This window comes from Mchenga conophoros, linkage group LG10 (assembly GCF_057382185.1).
Source record: "Mchenga conophoros isolate Kocher_MC1m ecotype Shallow Benthic linkage group LG10, M_conophoros_male_GT1.1, whole genome shotgun sequence".
Lineage (NCBI taxonomy): Eukaryota > Metazoa > Chordata > Actinopteri > Cichliformes > Cichlidae > Mchenga > Mchenga conophoros.
The window spans coordinates 15,900,855-15,921,917 of NC_140535.1; the positions used below are offsets into that span (position 1 = coordinate 15,900,855).

Consider the following 21,063-nt stretch of genomic DNA (forward strand, 5'->3'; position numbering starts at 1 on the left):
ATCTAGATTTCCTCACCCTGAGTCTGAGTGCTGGCACATTTTTTGTGCTTTATGGGCCAAAAGTTTATTTTGGGCCCTGGTTATTTTTACTCAGATACACAGTTGGATCATTAGAGCTGCCAGTTTGGAGTAGTTTGGGCTTTACTTTAACAAGCTTGAATTTTAAGAGTCATTATTATGCAGAAGGATGAGGAGAGCCCATAATTTGTAATTGTTTCAAACTGCTTGATTATACCAAGCATGCCTCATAAAATGGAATATCCCACTAAGCATAACAACAGATTTCCACATGGTGTCACTGCCGCACTGAGAGTTGTAGGGTTGTTTGGTTTCTTGAAAAAAATCATGCTCCATCACTGCAAACTAAATATTTAAAGATGTATGTTTACCTGGAATTCAAGTGTAGATTGGGTGAGAATTGGATGTAATCCACGATGTTAAACCCGTCTGACACAAGGCTATTTTATAGCTTGAATTGACTTTAACCTTTCTTTTTCGCGCTGACTGTTCCGTTGTTAGACGTTGGTGAAATTTGGTGTCACGCTCCGACACTTGCTGCCGATGCTTTCACTGGCTTGTTGTGCTCGTGTCTCTGCATCAAACAGAAAGCAAAGGGAAGCAGGCATCTCCGCAAAAACACCTCCTGACCCCTTATGAGGACACAAAGAGGTATGAATGTTTGCCACAAAAGCTGGTTTCTCTCCTCTCAACTCTGTTTTAATTTTTCTTATCTCCTCAAGACACACTCTACCAACAACTCAGGCCTCTCCTCTCTGCACTCCTCCCCGCCCCTGCCCCCAACCCCAGATCAGAGCCGCTGACCTCGCGACACACGCACACAAACACACACACGCTGCAACATATGGTACGGCCGGGACAAAACTCCACGCAGTAATTAGGGGGATGGTGCCGGACACTTGGCTCTGCTGCGGTGCAGGTTAAGCAGCGTGATACATCATCTCCTCTCGCGAGCACCATGCAAGGGTTTACCCAAATTGACAGGTATGTGCTTTTAAAGACGCTGCAGAGGCTGATGAGAGAGGACGGCCAAAGCTGTGTTGTTATGTATCCTGTGCTCTCATTGTTCTTAAGGAGGTTGATTGTTTGTTGTGGTCTTCCAGCACACTGAGCATGTTTGGGGAGTACGCAGAGGTCCTCTGCAAATAAACACTCTGTCACACACACACACTTGAGCACACACAACTGCCATTTTCACCTTTGCTTCTGAGGTTGTGTGCACTTTATCTCTCTCGTGCAGAAATTTCAGCGCTGGCGGGGGGAGAGTGACACTTTAAATGAACGTGTTTGATGTCACGAGTGTCGCTTTCCATCAATAAATTAGTCAAAGAGAGGTGGAGAAATCCTGGGAGGCAAAAGTCTTGGTACAACATTGCATCAGCATCGGGTCTGCCACACTGCTGCTCGTGTGTGTGTCACACACCGTTATATACACGAGTGTTTCGGGCATTTGAATCAGCAAGAAAAAATGTTTTTAACCACAGTCATGGCCCAGGGAGGGTTTTTGAATTCCAGCGTAAGAAACGCAGAGCTCTCCGCTTGGACGCCGCTGTCCGTCCGCCACTGCCTCAACCTCTCTCTGACAAGGAGAGGAGGAGGAGGGGGGCCGAGAGAGAGAGAGAGGCCGGGCGAAGCTGTGTGTGCACGAGAGAGAGCGAGAGAGGGGAGGAGGAGAAAGAGGGGGTTGGCTTTAGTGTGATGTGAATGGAATAGAATCAGCGCGAGAGGAAGAAAGAGGGAGGAGGACAGCGCAAATCAACCTGCCCCTTGACTTTAACAACAGAATAGAGCCGGCAGACACAGAGATCGGGAAGTGTGCGTGCGTGTGCTGCTGTTTTATTTTATTTTTGGAGAGAGGAAGAGAACATCAGACAGGAGGAACTGAGGGAGGAGGAGGAGAAGGAGCCTCACCGTGGAGATAGATAGCAGAAAAATGCTGTCACGGGGAGAGAAGGGGAGGGAGTCGGCAGAGAGGAACAGGATGAAACAAGGCAGGGTTGAGCAGAACTGAAATGTGGAGGTAAGCCTTTTCTTTCCGTATTAAGATTTTACATTCACACTGCTGCCGCCCCCCCACCACCACCACCGTCGCTAACACCCACCCTGTGTCCTCGTCCAGAAGAAGATAATGAATTCAGATTGATGGATCTGCACACCCTCTGTGTGCCACATACCTCTGTGTCGGCATGCATATTGCTCTGATAGACAAACCATCCGGCCCACCGACAATGTATGAGAGCAGCAGAGATGTAAAATGATGGGGTTGGCATCATGATATCTTGCAGCTTGTCCTCTGTCTTCCTCTCTGCCCTTTGTGCCATTGCCCCCCCCCCCCCTTTTTTTTTTTATAAATGGATTTTATTCAGCCAGCTAAGGCCTGCTGTATCTACCATTTACACATTGCATTGTAGGTTTGAATCCAGCTCACAACCTTTGTCGCATTTCATCCCGGGCCTGCCCTCCTCCCCCTCCTCCTTCTCCTCCTCCTCCCCGTCTCCCAACACTAACCCCCTCCTCATCATCTATCCTGTGTCTCTCCATTGTGCGATCTGTTAACGAGGCCGGCTCGTCTCAAAAAACAGCGCTGTGACATTGTCGGGGCGGCACTGCGAAACCTTCGCCGTTAAGCGCTCCTGGCCGCGAGGGCAAGGTGGAGGGAGGAAAGAGAGGGAGACAGAGAGACGGGGGGGGGGGATTGATGGAGGGACACTCGCGCAGAATGAAAGAGAGTCAGAAAGAAAGAAGATGCAGGAACAAAAAAAATAAAAAGAGGATCAGGATTTGCTCCAGATACATATTTTCAAAGACCGAAAAGCCGTCGGTCTGCAGTGGGCTGGGATTTGTGTGGATAAAGAGGATTGTGCACAGACAATGATGGAATGGAGAAGCACAACCGGGATTGGGGTGTTGTTTTCAAGGTGGCAGAGAAAATGAAAAATGAGGGATGCAGGAGTCAGTCCCCCCCCCCAACCCCCCACCTTCACCACACACACATACCATCCCTATCCTCTCCTTGCCCTCCGCACCACCCTACCCACCGCACTCTCTAATTTAAGATGGGGCTGTGTGTTTATGAGACGCCAGGGTTTCAGGGGCTGGATGGGCTGCTGTAGGGAGAGAAAAGCAGGGATGAAGAGCCGATCGAGAGGGAAGACGAGCAGCAGCAGCAGCTTACATAAGCCAGTGCACTCAAAGGACGGGCCATTTAATTTACATTGAGCTGCCTGGCTGCTCATCCACTGTGGTGTTCACTGTGGTTCACATTGGCTTTTTCTTTTTTTTTTCAAATGATAAAATGCAGTTTGACCTGACTGGATGAAAAGGAAGGATGTGCGATGACCTTAAAGCGTTGTGTCGGTGTTCCCGAACAGGAGGGCGTTATATTTCTCTACAATCTCAACTTTCTTGCTGGACAGTTCAGTAGAGTGAAACCCCAGCCTTGCAGGTATTTATCGCGGCGAACGATTAGGATGTCTGCATGAAGTGCACCGGCATAATGGTGCTCACAGCGTACAGCCTGCTCATACAACTCAGCTGCAGATGACTTTTTGTTCTGCTGCCATCCACTGCGTCGCACTTACGGCGTATCGAGGCAGCGCAGTCCTCGGTGTGGGCCATGCCCAAAGGATAAGTGAAAAAGGCCCCTGTCTATAAAAAAAAAAAGAAATCTGAATGCGTGTGTGTATTTTAGAAGAGCAGTTGCGCGGAAGTAAAATGCCATTTCAGAGGATGGCAGCCCTAATGTAACCGGGATCCTTTGTGTCTCCTCGTGGTCTGTAGTTTGCTTTCTGCTTGGCCAAATAAAGCAAAATAAAGCACCTGCTGCGTTTACTGCCTCCTCTGCAGAAAGTGTGTTTTCTGATGTGAAACTCACTCTGTTGGTAAAGCAGTGGAGCAGTTAGCATCAGTCGCTTTTCATTAAGCAGATCACCACAAATAACAATAAGTCTACCTGCTGCAACTTTGGAGTTAGAGCCTTGTATGTGAGTGAAGGTGGAAGATCTTTTGAGAATTCATTTATTTTTGATACTAGGAAACAGTGCAGATGTTTTTAACCCCCCCCCCCCCCCACACACACACACACACACACGCATGCCATAAATTTTCTAGCACTTAAAAAAAAAAGAAAAATGTTACACCATGGCATTACTTTATGATTAATCAGCCCTCACATCTGCTGCAGTTGATTGGCTAATTATCTGACTCAGCTCCATTTCTGTATATGATGACATCCAGAATATGAGCATATTATGGAGTCTATTTTGGCCTGGGCCCACTTGCTAGTCTGCCTTTATGAAGTTTGTATATGTATTACATTGGTTATTTTACACATTTGATATAAATTCTCAAATGCTAAAAGCGACCTTTAACCTGACACTTTGTTCTTGGCCGCCCTCATATATAGAAAATGAAATATCCACAACCAAAAGCATACAGCGAGCAGGCAGCTTTCAGCAGCCCTGACAATGTGTGTGTGTTTTAATGCGGCACCCTATGTGTCCTCTCCCATGAGAGGCTTCCTCAGTGGGACTCATTCTGTATCTGGTTGAGTAGCAGGGGAGCAGAGTCGCGGGAGAGTCTTGAATCGATCGGCCCGTTTTCATTTCCTGAACCAAACAAGAACCAAGAGAGCTGGGCTCTGTACATGCGAGCGTCATGTGGATGCAGAGCTGTCAGCTTCTATTGTTCCTTGTTGGCGACGCCATAAATTTGTCCTGCTCTCCTTCAGCTGCTGTTTATACCAACCGTCTCCTCTGATAACAGAAACAGTATAGCCCATAGTTTCAGGTTTGCTTCATACCGTGTTCCTGCTCAGAATTAAACCACGATGCCTGAAGTGACTCTCTTGTCCACACAGCAAATAGATGACAGTCCTCACCTGACAGCATGAATGCTGCCAAAGTGTTACTTTGAATTCGCTCTGCACCACAAAGCACCCCCGTTTGATCAAAGCGATTTTTATCTGGTTTTGCACTCAGTGAGAATCAGATAAACATATCGCGAGGTTACCGGGCAGATTTTGTCCTGGTCTTACTCAGCATTATGTCACTCCGCTTGTTTTGGAGCCATTTTGCATGGCTACACCCCAGCAGGCTCCCTGTGGGTGCTCAGTTAGGAAGGGCTGTCGGAGGTGGAGACTTCCTCACATCTGATGGCAGGATGCCGGCAGCATTAGCCACAAGGTAGATCCTCTTAGCTCATGCTCTCTGCTGTCACCTGCTTACTGCTGACCGGTGATCTCCTGCAAGATCAGGCCTCTTTGGGGTTTTTTTTTGTCAAGGCTTTTGCCCTTCTCCACCTATTCAGCTGCACAAATAGAAAGCGGCATAATAAATGTTGGAGAATGACTCATGATTCACAGCGTCAGCTAAAGTAGGACTGCACAATTGAGATATATCAGCATGACAAATATTCAGGGAGAGTTTTACCGTCTCGGGAGTCAATCCTCACGGGCTATTGTCTTTTTGAAAATAAGCATCGAAATACTTAACTATTAAAACGGTTCCCCCCTGTGATTTCTGCTGCACGCACTCGCATGTGCATGGGACAATATTGTTAGATTTTCATAAATTACACGAGGAAAATTTCGAGCACTTTCAAAACCCGTCAGAAAACCCATCAGCTTTTTGAGTGTGAAATCAAGGACGAACTGAGAAATTGGCCCTTCGTGTACAAAAAGACGTAACCGCTGGCGGTGAATCACGCTTTAGACCTTTTAAATAAACGATGTTGTAATTGTTCTGATGGGTATCATGTCTTCTGTGTAGAGAGAGGGAAACAGAGCTAGGCATGTCCAACAACGCGCCCCTGATGTAATAGTCCTAAAATATGTGGAAGCTGCTATCTTCATGAGACATATTTATGTAAGCATCTGCTGTTAACACAGCCCACATGAATACAATCCCACTTTTTACTCCGTGTTGTGAAATGCCCCCTTCCAGAAATATATATTCAAGCTCATTGTACCAAATCGCAAAGTACCTCTCTCAGTTATGTCATACATACATTAAACCATTAAGCGGTGCAGTGGCTCCTTCTCATTGTTCTCATTGCTATTACAGGAGAGAAGTGCACTCTGGGGTATTCAGAGCCACTGAAAGCAGACCAGGAGCAACCGTTCATGCTCGTGCCACGTCACTTTCATCGCCGCATTCGGTCGATAGAGATCAAAAAAAGCAGAAAACATTTTTAGGCTCTGATAGGAGTTTAAAAATACCCTCATAAGGTTTCTATTTTGGGGATGATACTTGACGTATTAGAGATTGCCTCTGTGTTTGTTTCAGGCTGAAGAGGCTCTTTGGGCTGTCACAAATTTGAGAAGGAAGTTGCATTCTCAACCGTTTCATTTGCATGTTAAAGGCAAATAAAGAAGTAAAGAGCAGTTTGAGCAGGTACCTTAGAGCTCCACATCGTCTCTCTGTGGGGCACAGCAGCGACCGCACACAGGAAACTGAGAGATGTGACCTTAGAGGCGCAGAGGAGAGGTTTTTTTTGTGTTTAGCTTCTGCCACATTTCCCCTCATTCTAGGTAAAAAAAAAAAATGCAGTAAAAAAAGGAAAGAATTAGGGGAGAAAATACACTCTACATACTTTAGATTTAAGCAGATTCAGTCTGTGGCCCGGTGAATCACCAATCCCCATTACTGCACACTTCCCAGAATGCACAGCGTGCATTTTCATTCACAAGTGGAAAGCCACAGATGTACCGAACATGTTCCCTGTTTTGACTGTACCCTACGCACATAGCATCACATCAAAACCCTTCAGTAAACGCGCTGTTTGCGTCATCGTACTTAACATATTGGTGCATGAGCTACTCTTTGCTTCCCTTTTTTCTATCTAGGTCAGAAAGTGCCGTGACGCTGGTGCAAATAAAACAAGTGCCACCAGGCAGTAGTTTGGCTGCAAAGTGCAGCAAGGTAGCCGCAGTGTTCACATGTGCAAAATAATAGTTTGTCAGCAGGGTTTGGCTTCATATTTTCACACATATGTTGGTCTTCTTTGTAAGTAGCTGCATTAGCATCAGGGCGAAACTTTGCTTTAGAATATTTGCTCTAGAGGTGCTGGTTGAAGGGAATCGAGCTCTGCACTACAGCTGCGACATTTACATATAATGATGCTCATAGCTGTGGATTTCTTACAATATTGAAATGTTTTAGCACAAAAGACAAATCGTATTATCCAGGGGGAAATGGAAACGACAACTTCCTTGTGTGTGTTTTTTTTTTTTTTCAGTACTTTGGTCGAGCTTGATTTCCGTATCGAAGACGTCGCTACACAAGCAGGGAGAATGGCTTGATGTGAGGCTTTACAGATGCCCGCGCATCTGTGAGAGACATTAGTCTATTTCTCCAAATAATGATAGCAATTTGTGTCCTCTGAGCTCATAATGAGCGTAGATGGAACCAGTGTAGCTTGTAAGCGTGATGGCAGCCATTTAAACGTGGCCTTTACTGACTCCTGTACCCCGAAGTCATAAGCAACGCTTATTTAGAGTGAGTGAGGACGGCATTTGATTCGATTTGCTCCAGTAAACAAAGATGTTGAGCTTAAAACGTGTGATGAATTCAGGGCATCGGCATTGCAGCTATTTTATGTGTCTTTACAGCAGGGACAGTGAGGAAGCAGAGGATGTCGGAGTCTCTTCCTCTGGAAGTAGACAGTGTACAGTTACTCTTCAGCGTGCCTTTAAAGCAATATTGAGCAATCTCGTTTCCTCTGCCTCAGAGCTGGTTGCACAGATGACGGAGGGGTAACAGTGAACCGTTGAGCCTCAATATAATAGATACAGTCATGAAGCTGAGGGTCAGTTCCTTTCTCTGTCACACAAACCCAGGCACACAGAAACGGGGCATTTGCAGGGGGACAGCTGCTCTTCCTGTCTCTGTGTGGACAGCGTGCAACATCTATAAGGACACTGTTTTATAGAGTCAGCAGACGCACACAAAGACACACATGCTCTCAAAGTACCTCTCGCATCTGTGCCTTAAACCTCTCTGCCTTCGTCTCTCTCGTGGTGTGCCACAAGGTGTATTTTCAGATTTACAGGAAGTGGCAGTGCTCTGCCAGCGCGCAGAGTTGATGTCATGGCAAATAACATGTAAAACAATAGCATGAGTTAAGTATCTTTATTTAACTGTGGACAAACAGCACCACAGTTGTGATAGAAAGAAAATTTGTGCATGAGAGTGCGTGAGTTGTGCATTGCGCTGTTTAATGCAAGAGGAAGTTCCTGTAGGTTGTAATACTATAGAAAAGGCTTTTCGGAGCATACTTCCTCTTTGCATTTAGGCGGGCAATTAAAATAATGCAAAATGATCACCAAATGCAGTGATTTGTGAAACTTTCAGATTTGTACTTTGTGCTCTGACAGCCTCTTCTTCCATTTTAGCAGCTTGTTTTTCAGCTTACAAAAAGACGGCCAAAAAAGAACTGAAACTGGACGAGACACCACTGGAGTCACACGTTAGATGACCTTAACCATACTTGCTTACTGTAAGAGACGAGGCACGTGTACAGAGAGAGAAGTCGGGCGCAGTCTTAGATTTAAAAAATAAAAAAAATCATAACAAATAAGCTCCAGTGATTGCTGTGTGTGTGCGTGGATGGACAAGGGAGCAACCAAACAATGAATAATTAACATGGTAAACCCTCGCCCCTTTTTACCCCGTCCTATTAATAATGTAATAGACTCATTTTCTGTCTTTCAGGGAGAACAGCTCTCCTTGAAGTATGAAATCTGTTAAATTGTGTTGAGTGGCCTCTCTATCTATAGAGTTTAGAGGAAATCTGTACCTCCATATATAGTCATAACAAACAGTGCAGTACAGCAGAGCTGATGCAAACACAAACGACACTTCACTCTTTTTACTTATTGGTCATTTTGCAGGGTAGTACATTTAAGTTCTCACTGAACTAAGTACACCCGACAGAACAATAAAGCAAGCAGACAGTCTTGATGTCATAGACTGTAGGTAAAAGATGGATGTAGTGACTATGACCTCATCTACTGATTTCATGAGCCTCAATTTCAGTATTCTGGCTGTGGTCATGTTGGTTTCTTACAGCAATATGTTGAAGAAAGAGTGATGAGCTGAGTTATCAGCTCACGCTAACAGGTTTGTTAAGCAAGCCACATACATAGGTTCTATGGGCACAACGCACAGACACTTGCACAGCAAGCCATAATATTGTTTTGTTAGCTAAATTAACATTTTTTAAAAAGGCACCACCACTGCAACCAGAGACCCAAGTCATCTCTTGTGCCAGGCAGTGAACTTGTTTGACTTTTATCTTGTCTCCCTCCTCTCACCCCCAGCTGGTTGCAGCCCCTCACTGAGCCTTGTTCAGCCAGAGGGGTTTTTTTTCCTGTTAAAAGGGAGGTTTTCCCTCCCACTGTCGCCGTGCTTGCTCACAGGGGCTTGTTTGATTGTTTTCTTTGTTTTTTCTCTATTGTGGGGTTTTAATCATACCCGACCTACGGTGGCCAGCTGGAGACAAAGCGTATACAAACTCAAAAACACAACAGAAGTGCTCCAGGACGCTAGGGGCAGTGTTGAGCTCGATTTGCAAAATAAACAGCAAGTTTGTTGCAAACACATGGACTTGGATACCGGCGGAAAACACCTGCAAGGATAGAACAACCACGCTTTATAAGAAAAGTAATGTGCAAACTGTTGTTTGTTTGATTTGTTTTTAATTACTATGAACGTTTGGTTTATGATGGAGTCAAATCTGACGTTAGCTAACAGTCAGTGTGCTTTGCTCAGAGAGAAGCTCAACACTGCCCCTAGCGTCCTGGAGCACTTCCGTTGTGTTTTGGAGTTTGCACATGCTTCGGAGTTTGCACGTTCTTCAGAGTTTGTGTGTGTTTTGGAGTTTGTACGTGCTTTGTCTCTAGGGGCCACCGTACCCAACAGTTGATGTGATTTGACGTTATATAAATACAAGCGAACAGAATCAAATTGAATTTATTTCTACTGAAATTTTTAACATTTTAACATGAAAGTCCATTGGAGTTTACTGGCTCGTTAAACCAGCCTTTAGCGTCCAGTTGCAGAACTGCATTTTTCATACTTTGTCACTCATGCTTCAAAATACCAGATGCAGTCATTGCTTTCTTGTTGAGCCGTGACACTTCGATTGTCATGAAGAAAATAACTGCCGACAACAACTCTGACTAACCACTCTCCTGTCAGCATCACCTTGAAGTTCTGCAAAAACATAATAAAAGCAAGACTAAAAACAATTCTTTCATTCCATTAGCGATGATGGATGTGTACTATCAAAGGCAGAACTGCACAGAAATTTTCTGACAGGCTCTGACAGGTCATACTTGTTGGCTTGAGTACCTGTGTCACTGCAAAATATTGCTCACAGTAATGGCAGATGTATTTCTTTTGAGACTCTTCAAAAACCTGCTGTTTTTCTTGTCACCTTGATAGCTATCCTCTTTGTTAAAATCGGCCCATTGAGCACCAGGTGCCAACAGGAATGGAGGCTTATGTGTCTTTGGGGACCAATAGTTGAGACGAGCATTTGCAAAACTGTTTGAATTAAAAAGAAGAATAAAACACATCACAAAAGAACGAGAGTGCATCATCTACTTAGAAGCCTCTGGACTTGGCCCACTTCACTGTTTGCAGTGTGGTAGTGGGTCCATGAGGAAGATTGAGGAAGCCGGAGCAAGTGTTGGGCATTAGAATGTACTCATTTTTTGAATCAAGTCCAGCCACATTAATACACATTTACTCTCTTGAAAGCACTGCAGCTGCTCCGGCTCGATGTCACATATTCGGAGGCAGAGCAGGAATGCAACCTGATCTCAAATGTAGCAGGACTGCGAACGATTAATAATGAGAGTGAGACTGAGCCTGGCTTTAAATTTCCCCAAATCAATCACTGTTTGGAGTTGATTTAGACCTTGTGGTTAAGAATCAGCAAGACAGCTTTTAACTATAAGGATAGACAGTGGTGTTAGAGGAGCTGTCCTGCAAAGCTGGACACTTTCTAATAGCTGCCTGAGTCAAACTGTGTGTGTCACTTTATGGTCACATGTCAAAACAGTGTCTTTTGAAAGACTTGCATGCATCTGTGGCGACAAGTGTGGTGTTTCACAACTTCAGCTTCGTCTTTGAAAGATGCCAAGCACAGAAAGAAGTTGCAGGTCGAAATGACCGCCACAACCTGACGTGATGGAGTTGATAAGCCTGCAGTAACTTTTGCCACTGATCAGATCTAATTGCTGCTAAGCTGTTAAGCTGATTGCTGCAGCTTCACCCAAAGGGAAACCAGATCAAATCTCTATCGTCTTGATCGGGAGGCTATCTTTTTTTTCACGGTCAAACGCTTGCAATGGCTGCGCCATCGGCGGTAATTACGATAAAAGCACATGAGCTGAAGGTTGAGTCACTTTAACAAAGTAAAAAAAAAAAAAAGTGCTCATTCACTCTGCAGTGTGGCAGCCAGTCTCCAATAAGTGTGGTGTACAAACGATGACGACACACATCCTCTCGGAGTTCAAAAGTCACTCGTCTCTTCCTGTTTCACAGGACGTAGACTCGCATGAGCCGGTGCAAAATAAGTCAAGCGGCCGTGACTTCCCCAAAACTGTGCATGTTTAATTTGACTCTCCTCTGACTTCCGCGTGTGTCCTAACGTTGTACACAAGAGGCGCATTAACCTTGTCCTGGACTTAACACGGACGTGGTACTCACCTACTGTCATCAGTTAAGCCAGCCAAGCCCAGAGCAGTAATGGTCCTTCAAAGCCCATCTGGTGCACTATGCAAAGACAGATAATACTTAAAGATTTTCACCCGGTCAGGTATGTTTAAAGAATAATTCTCTTTGAAGCATGAATGTCTGATGAAAGTTACAAACTGAAGTATATGTTTCTTCTTTTTCTTAAAAGAAAAAATCAGTTTCTCCCTTTAAATGTTTAACCTTCAGATATGACGAAGAGGTCGAGCCTCAGTGTTTGTGCCTCAGGTTTCCACTTCCCACTTGTAAGATGAGTGATGGACCGGGGCTCGCTTCTTTGTGATGCAAGTGAAGGCCTCAAACTCAGATTGAGATGAACACAGTTAAATGCTCCACTCTTCAGTACAACAGTTTCGCAGCATGAAAATTAGAATCCATACTAGTATGTGCAATAAAGCTCGAATGTGAAAGATAAGTTACGTTTTCAGAAGCTTATTTTATGACAGGAAGTCTGTTCACGTTCCCCTTTCGCTTAAAAGTTTCAGGTTTTAATTTTTGCGACGAAATCAAGAGCCATATATTGTCATGGCTTCTGATGCGGGAAGCATTACTTGGCATTAAAATAAACTGTTTTAGCATGCGTAACACGGAGATCATTACCGTCCAGAGGCCGAGTTCTGAGATGCAGTATTAAACACTGCTGTCTGCATGTATTATTAAGTTTCTCAGGGATGGAGTCTGGCTCTTGTATCATGGGAGTATCTGCAGGAAAAAGCAGGCAGCAGCCTCCCAGTGATCTTAGCAGATGCAATGGAGCTTTAAAAAAAATATTGGAGAGCATGAGGTGCATGCCTGGGTTATACAACTGAATATATAACTAAATAGAAAAACAAAGAAACTGCAATCATTTTTATATATTATTTATATAGGACCAGTTCCAACCAGCAGTTTTGGATGATAGGCAGGAGAATGAAGCTGCTGTTTTCGCTAATTTGGGGTGACAGAGATCACGTGTGGGGAAAAGTCAATTTAAATGGCAACGCAACCAGATCACGAAGGTGTAAATCATGACCAAATCACATTCTGTGCTCTTTATTGATGCCATTTAATTCAAACAGTTGAAGTGGTTTGCGCTAGCCAGCCCAGACAGTTACGGGTCAAGTTTCTGGTAATGTGGTGGTCAAACTGTGGCTTGGAGAGCATCGGGGGAGGTCAAGCATAGTTTCCAGCAACTCCTGCGTCATCTGACGTAGGCTAATCTGTGGATGTAGGCGCGTTTGTGCATATTTGGAGTAGATAGCTGATGTGTCATGCTACATGCTATATCTTGAAAAGAAAGTTGAGCAGCATCTCCACGGACAGCGACTTGCTGTTTAACCTTATTGTGTTAGAATATGAACGACATCATAATGATGGCATCAGCTTTAGCCTTTTTCTAGTAGCAACAGCATTGTTAGGATATTGGATCCTCTAGTGCTAATAGATTTTAAACCAGCGAGATACAGAATCATCACATGCACATGCACATTTACAATCAATGTACAATCAGCTGTACTGAAAGCTTTTGAGAAAAGAGCTTCCCGTTACTGTTTATTGTCTCAAGCCTAATATCCTAAGTTATTTTTTATTGCACCCTCAGTCAGTCCTGCTATTATGAGATGATCCACTTATGGTCATATTAGAGTTTGGTTTAAGCCAGACTGATATTTGCTCATAAAATTGCTCAGCTTGGTAGATCTTGGGAAAACATTAAGCTGGTTTTCAATGATTTGTGCCGTAGCAGTTTATGTGCATGTAGCAACAAAACCCCAAAAACATTAAAAATGCAAATAATGGCTTCCTAAATATATTAAACAGAAACTTGAGGGGGCTGGGACAAAAACACCAGTTCCTCTTTGCTTTGTACTTTTTCACAAGGTATATGACGCACTTCTCTGTCGTGGTAACACACAGGACAGTTTCTCTTCAGTGACTTCAGAGAGAATATGTATTTTTGACACCAGTGTGGCTCTGTTGAAGATCTTGTTGAAGACGTTTTGTGTTCAAAGGTAAGAAAGGGACTGATTTGCTTTCAAACAGGAAAAAGAAGAAGAAAAATCGTGAGATTTTAAAATAGTGTTTTACGGGTTTGGAAAAATTGGGGGGAAAATGTAAACCTAGAAATTATTGGAAAAGTAACGCAGGTCAAGTTGATGAATACCCAGGTAACCGAGTGTGCATATCAGTTAAGAGCTGCTGGAAAAATAATTATATTGATATGTCTGAGGAGACTCACCTGCTCAATTAATGTTGATGCTTTTTGTCCGAACATCAGAACGTCAGACTCCGTTGAAGCTGTTGCTCTGATTGGGATATAACTTCTGGCTTCACGTGGAACACATATAAGGCACAGCTTGAGAAAGACCAGGACCTGGACTCAGGATGGATGAATCATCCGCTGTGTAGTAAAACACTTAGCAAAGAATTTGAGAGGCAGCTAAAAGGGCCAAGCCACAGAAATAATGGCTCTACTCCATCTCCCGTGGTCAGTGCTACCCTTTCACTCAGTGTCAAACCCAAAACACAGCACCCAAAACAGAGACTGTTTTGGGTGCTGTGTCTATAAATTGCAGTTGCAGAGTTACTGTGGCTAATTATTCCTTTGACACATGTGAAGTCACCCCACTGCCTGGTGGTGGCTGAAACCCACAGTGAATCTACTGCTTCTTCAGGATTTAGACTTTGATTAGAGTTAGTTTCAGGCTTGCTTCACTACATACAGAGAGTCTGTCAAATAGACAGATTCATTACCCTTCTGGTATCTGGACTAATCATGGTTCCATGCATAGTCACCCCTAAAGGCTCATTCTGAACTGCTAAACACACCCATCATGCCTAGTAAACACCCGGGGTCAGGACAGTGCTAGCAGGTGACACAACTTTTATTATCTCATTGCAACATGGCCTCTGAAGCTCGTTAATCATTATTTTAATTGACATAAATAAGATTTATTTTTTTTAATTTAAGATGCACTGTATTGACATGGATTGTGCATTCATGCATGGCCAGTTGTTTTGGCAAATGTATGGAAAAGGCAGGCTTTTTTTTTTTTTTGTAAAAGTGTATATCAGCAATGTTTAAAACATTGCTCTTTTGCATGAAAGAAACTCTGTACATTTCCCTCAGATGTAGAAAATACACCCGTGTGAAGATGCGAATCAACCAAATCGGCCAAGTTCGGTGCCATTTTTTTTAAAGCTGCTTCCAGTTCAGTTCTGTCTGATTATGATAGCAAAACGTTGCAAAAGCAGAACACAGATGTCTGCTTATGATCAGTTTCAGGTACTCCAGGACAATGGGAACCTATGAGGAACTACAGTAATCATTTGGAGAGGCACCTATAAATATCCTAAAGATGAGCTTTGGGAACGCCCATTTAATATTTCTGGTTTCATGTAAAAAAAAAATATGAGAACTAATTTGTGGTAAATGAGCTGTGACATGTATTTGGTACAGAGGTGCACCGCATATGTGTAAAGTAAGTTATTGTAATCCTAATAATCATTTAACAGCAATTTAACAAGGTCACCACTGCGCGCGTGTGTTCGTATTTATGGCAGATGTTAAGCAGCTGGCGCACTGTGGAAAACAGTCACACATTGTGATGTGTTTGCAGATTGAGTGCTACCGTAATATTTTGTAATGTTGTTAGATTTTGTCAAAGCTGGAGCATCGAGACAAATTGTCAGATGCACAGATGTGTTTTGTTGCGGTGCAAACTGTCGCTTTTGTAATCCCGCGGCCATCACTCTGATACACGTCTATGTATGCGACACCTACTGTATATAATGTCTGTTACTAACTTTCATTCTTAAAAACTGAGAAATATGAATCCCATCAGTCACAAATATGTTTTGATTTTATGAAAGGAAGTCGCAGCATGACAGCGTCCACCTTGTTTTCCTCATAAATAAATAAATTAAATAAATAAAAAATTTTTTTTATTTATATAGCTTTCTAGACAGAATCAGAAAGTGCTGCACATAAGATAACAAATAATAAAAGGGTAAAACAGACGATATAAAACAGGCAGAAATTGAACCAAAAACAGTTTTAAAAAGGTGAGTTTTGAGTTGTTTTTTAAAAACAACCACCGAATTCTTAATGTATGAGGGAGAGAGTTCCACAGTCTCGGGGCCACAGTGGCAAAAGCTCTGTCACCCTTAGTTCTCATCGTGGTCTGTTTTAGAGCAAGTAAGCCCTGATCAGATGACGTCAGGGACCTGCTGGGGACATAGGGCTGTAGCAGATCGTAGATGTAGGGAGGTGCCAATCCATGCAAGGCTCTAAATGTCAAGACCAGGATCTTAAAATGTACTCAATTCAACAGGAAGCCAGTGTAGCTGAAATAGCAATGGTGTCACATGTGAATACTTGGAGGTTGTCTTGTTCTTATAGTTTACCATACATTATGAACATGAGCGTCACCAGTCGCGGGCTTGTTTGACAAAAGTGGAGCTATTTCGGTAAACAGGGTTGTTCTAAAGCTTCGGTGGACTACATGCCACATAGAGAGGGTGGCACCAGGCAGGTTGCTATGGAAACAAGGACTGATTCATGGTTTGAGGTCCCGAGAAGCTCAGGAACATGTGAATTTTTACAAAGGGCCGACTGATAAGTGTCCAAGTTCAACCAGCACTGTGTGTTGGTGGAGAGAAGGAGTGCTTCTGGTGGACCTCAGGCATTCAGATTGTTGTTGGAACAACATGAAAGCAATCTGCGATTTTTTTTAAATCTTTTTTTTCCAAAAACAACCTGCTGCCAATAATCTACACCCCCACTCTGAGACGGTGGAGAGAATTGATTGCTCACACTTTTTCAAAGCATTGTGAAGCATGCAGATGACGCTGCATGTAATGATTGCAGATAGGCATAGACGCAGATCATTTGTGCACACATAGGTGTTGAACATCTGAAAGTTTCCAGGAGGGAACATGAGCAGGTTTTTAATGTCAGAAGCTGCAGCACTCCACACACACAGAGGCAAGCAAAGCGGTTAACTGGTGCTCATTGTCAGATCAGGAGTCTCGCATGAAAGAGAGGAGTATGGGAGCTTACTGGGGGCCTAATTAAAACAATACTATAATACTAAAATACAGTGCAAGCAATATCCACCTTTCACAATTTCAAAACAGAAAGTAAAACAGCATTTAACAGTTCATTTACATAGATTGAATAAGCTCTGCGGTAGATGAAATTCAAATGGAGCAAAAAACCCCTTATGTAATGCAGCTACACTAAAACATCAGCAGGCGCATTTGATGTCAGTGTTTTTAAGTTCAAAATTAAAACACGAGGACAGCTCGTGGCTGTTGTTTTCCAAAGGAACAGTGCACTCAACAGAGAACGATATTGAGTGAACAGCACTTGTGAAAATTCAGGAATTGCATTTTAATTTTTCAGTATTAGATTAAGATTGTCGCGTTAATTAAGTCCGCTCTGGGCTTCCACGGGAAACCCCGACTTAATCAGAGGTGCTAAAAATGAGAAGACTTTTGCCCCTAATTCAGTACTTCACCGTGCTTTCTCTTTCCCATTCCAGGCATGCAAAATAAGCGTCTTCACTCTAGTTCAGACAGATATGAAAGTAATATTATATTTACACATAGTTACACATATTACTCATTCACACAGCGTATCTGTAACACTGTTACAGATAGTAGCCAGCCGTAAGGATAAACATTTACGTACACGCAGAGCCTCGAGGTACCACGAAGAATGCTGAGGTCACGTCCTTGGCTTGTTTCTACAAAGTTTGGGGATTAAATAACCTGAGGAGAAATTTACACTTAGAGTGTTTACAGATGGTGATTGCTTTTAGGTTGGATTAGAAACTTGAGGATATTCCAACTAAATATACTTAAGTTAATGCTGAAAACACAGCATGTTTGTCTGAAGTAGTCATCGAGAGGTGTGCACACAACGCAGATTCAATTTTTATCAGTAAGAAATCACAAAACAGCTTCTGAAAATCTATGGCAGCTTGTATTATTAGTGTATTATTAGTTTATAACACAGTTCAGATCAATGATAACATGTCTATAAAAGCATATTGTCAGAATAATGGAAAAATAGGCACTGAAGGCAATGTTGAATGTGTTCCAATGAATGCTTTGTTAGAATAAACAATAATAGAGAAGTCTAATAATCATTGTTTCCCCTTTTTCAAATCTAGACCCAATCTCCTTTAGAGAGAACTTCCTGCTCACAGTGCTCATATCGATGATATAAGCTGACCTTCACGTTCATTAGCATATCTTGACACGCGAGCAAATGAACAAATAAATTTGATCCTTATTCAACGTTTGCTTTTTTTTAAAATGCATTTTTAGCGCCAACGTTTAAACTGCACGTTGATATTTTCTCTTTGGGTGAAAAAAATCAAGCGAACGTGAGCAGCAGCAAGGAGGGGAAACCAAGATTTCTTGTGACTTCCTCACTATTTGGCATATTTTTGTGTTGTGTGTGTTTGTGTGTACTTGTATTGTGCATGTTGTGGGGACCTAAAATAGTTTACACAATCACGCTGTGGGGACTCGACCCCTTTTTCGGGGACAAAATAAAAACCTCTAGGGGGGCCGGGGTTAATGCAAGTAGCGGTTGGCGTTAGAGTTGGGAGAAGGAAATGAATGTAAGTCAGTGTGATGTGAATGTGTGTGCGCTCTGCACCGCTGCACCTGCTCTTTAGGCTGCAAGCTCGATAGAGGAGATGGGTGCTTTAAAAAAAACTAGACAGGAAGAAGCTTCGTACCTTATTGAGAGCGACAAAAAGGTTTCAGCTTGAGTTGATTGACGTCAGTTTGGTCCAAAACAGGGTGCGAGCAACAAACGATGACACAAACAGGCTGATCTGTACCTAGGACAGAATCCACTTTGACGGTAAGTCGGCTTTGTTGAAACAAAAAAAAAGATGAATTCTTTTAGGGCTTAAAAACAGGGAAGCACTCTGCTTCATTGTCGTTTTCTCAAACCCTCTTGACTTTCAATGACTCTCAAAATAGTGAAAGTAATATCTGTCGCAAAACACGGCATTTGCAGTTATTTAAAATGCTTTTTGTTGTCCATACTGACGTATTTGTTTGAATACTGGCGCGGGAGTGAACTACAAAACTGTTTGGTGGTGTGCGAATGCACAGTGTCGGGGTGGAGGGGAGGTAAGAGACACGGCGTACACTTATTTCGCTTGTATGCTGGCACATTGTCAGTAAGCCAGGAAGGACCCTCCCCTGTGTTAATACTGTCTATTGTGAGCGTGTGCGGGGTGGATGTGGTGAGTATTAAGTTTGCTATGGAACTATTTAGGGAAACTTTGGAACGGAAAGTGTCTAAAGGAAAGAATAATAATGAGGGAAAACAGAAAACAGAGGTACAAGGCATTACTCAACAATAAAACACACGTCAGACCTGCTTACTGCCTTATTGTTGCAATTCAGTACTTGTTTATCAAATCTTTTTCTGGTGAACTGCTACGGGCTGAATATAAAGCTGTTGATTGAGATTATATCAGTGTGGGTAAAATGTGACGATGGGGTCCAAACTTATATTTTTCTTCCTCTTCTTTTCTGTACAGGTTGCCGGTGGATAAGACCGAAAGAGAGGCCGCAGGCACTGAAAGTGTGCACACGGAAGGACGCTGTGTTGATACATAAGGAGCCTCTCTTAATCAGAGGACACAGAGTCAGGCTCCAGTGATGATCCTCACATCCTTTACAGGAAGGAGCACCCCGCAACTGGAGTACCACCTAAACACACATCTGCACACCTGGATGGACCGCTGCAGAAAACAGGAGCACTTTTTCGCGTGTCCTCATCTTCCACACTTGGGAACGTATTGACAGAGTGCAGTGTCTCACACAGCATCTGTGAGAGCCTGAGAGTGGAGAAGAAGGTCAGCCTTCGTAAGTGGTGTGAATGAGGACTGAGTTTGCTGCTTTCGCTCAGTGTTCCCATTTCACACCAGCGCCATAGAGACCGGGACAACAATTTAACTGGGAGGGTGGGGTTAGCGGGAAGCCCTGGAGCAGAGTGGAGAAAATACCGCTGGACTGGAGTTGGTTTGTCAGGTGGACACCATGCAGTCAGACGACCTCTTCATTCGCAAGTTTCGCCGTCAGAATCAGCGGCCGCCTATCGCAGCAGTCAACTTTGACCCCAAGAGGGAAACGGGTGTAGTGGAGTGGCCGCCAAGAAGGGACGGCGATGGGGCCGAAGCGGACAGCCTCACCCCGAGCCGCGCCGGGTTGACCCTGCGGTCCATGGGCCGGGGGCACATCATGCAGAGAAGTAACAGCGATGTCACACTTGGGGACTTGGACTCCTCTGGGAAGGCGGGGGGGAAAACAGCGCGAGCGGTTGGTGAGAAGGTGGATGCTGGGGTTCAGGGAGACACAGGTGTGCTGTTACACAGGGAGTACGGCAGCCTGTCATCACTCGAGAGACAGACTCAAGCCCAGGAGCCAAGAGCAGACGACCAGGGACCCCTGAGTCCAAGTGCCCTCCGCTTCAAAGACCCTTTCCTGCTTTTAGGGCTGCAGGGACACCCTCCAGAACCCGATGGATACTTTCGAGGTGTTTGCACGGTGGATGGCCCAAAACCCGTTAAGCCACCAAAGCCTGAAGGTCTTAGCAAAAAGTCTAAACCCACGACCTCTCAGGTCCCTCAACCAGTTCCATATGACAACATCGGGGGCGGAGCCTGGGTGAGGAGCTTTGCTCACTATGACGTGCAGAGCATCCTGTTTGACCTAACCGAGGTAGCCACAAACAGAGACAGCATTGGACGGAAAAAGAATATCACCTCAGGGGCTTCAGCTGCCTCCCAGCCCCGTCCCCTCTCCCTGTCCACCCCATCCTCCCCTGCGCAGGGCGGGGGTGGTAGCACAGGGAACGCAGAAGACAACGAACAGTCAATGATGCTAGATGAAGGTGATGGCAACGATAACGAGCTCCTCCTCAGCTGCCCCCACTTCCGCAACGAGACTGGAGGAGAGGAGCAGGCGGGCCTGGGTCGATCCCAGGGAAGGAAGGGACTCTGGTCTAGCCTTCGCATCCCCAACGATGCAGTTTCGGTCCTGGAAGAGCCCAGAGAGAGCAATGTGCAGCAGCAGGGCAAGAGCAACTACTTCATAGAGCATGCTGATCTGGGAGCCCATTACTATCGCAAGTATTTCTACATGAAAGGTACGTGGCACAGTGTCAAAGGATTACGATCAATTACTTTTCAGCTGTTCCCTGTTAAGTCTAACACTCACCAAGATTTAGGAATTTTCCCGTCCTTTATAGGCCATGTGAAATTCATTCAGT

At 44.1% G+C, this 21,063-nt stretch overlaps 1 protein-coding gene across 5 annotated transcripts in view; it reads left to right on the forward strand.

Annotated features, from left to right (window-relative positions):
• The first annotated feature begins 873 nt into the window (after positions 1-873).
• Positions 874-21,063, forward strand: part of sipa1 (signal-induced proliferation-associated 1) — a 35,059-nt gene continuing 14,869 nt past the window's right edge. The window contains exons 1-2 of one of the 5 annotated variants that reach the window (XM_085288827.1): positions 874-1,002; positions 19,331-20,940. In XM_085288827.1, the coding sequence (XP_085144953.1) occupies positions 19,833-20,940 (1,108 nt within the window). In that variant the 5' untranslated portion in view covers positions 874-1,002; positions 19,331-19,832. Of the gene's footprint in view, positions 1,003-1,619; positions 2,039-11,754; positions 11,845-13,643; positions 13,769-18,564; positions 18,640-19,330; positions 20,941-21,063 lie in introns of those variants that run through there. The other 4 variants (XM_085288824.1, XM_085288828.1, XM_085288826.1 and 1 more) reach the window with 4 other exon arrangements.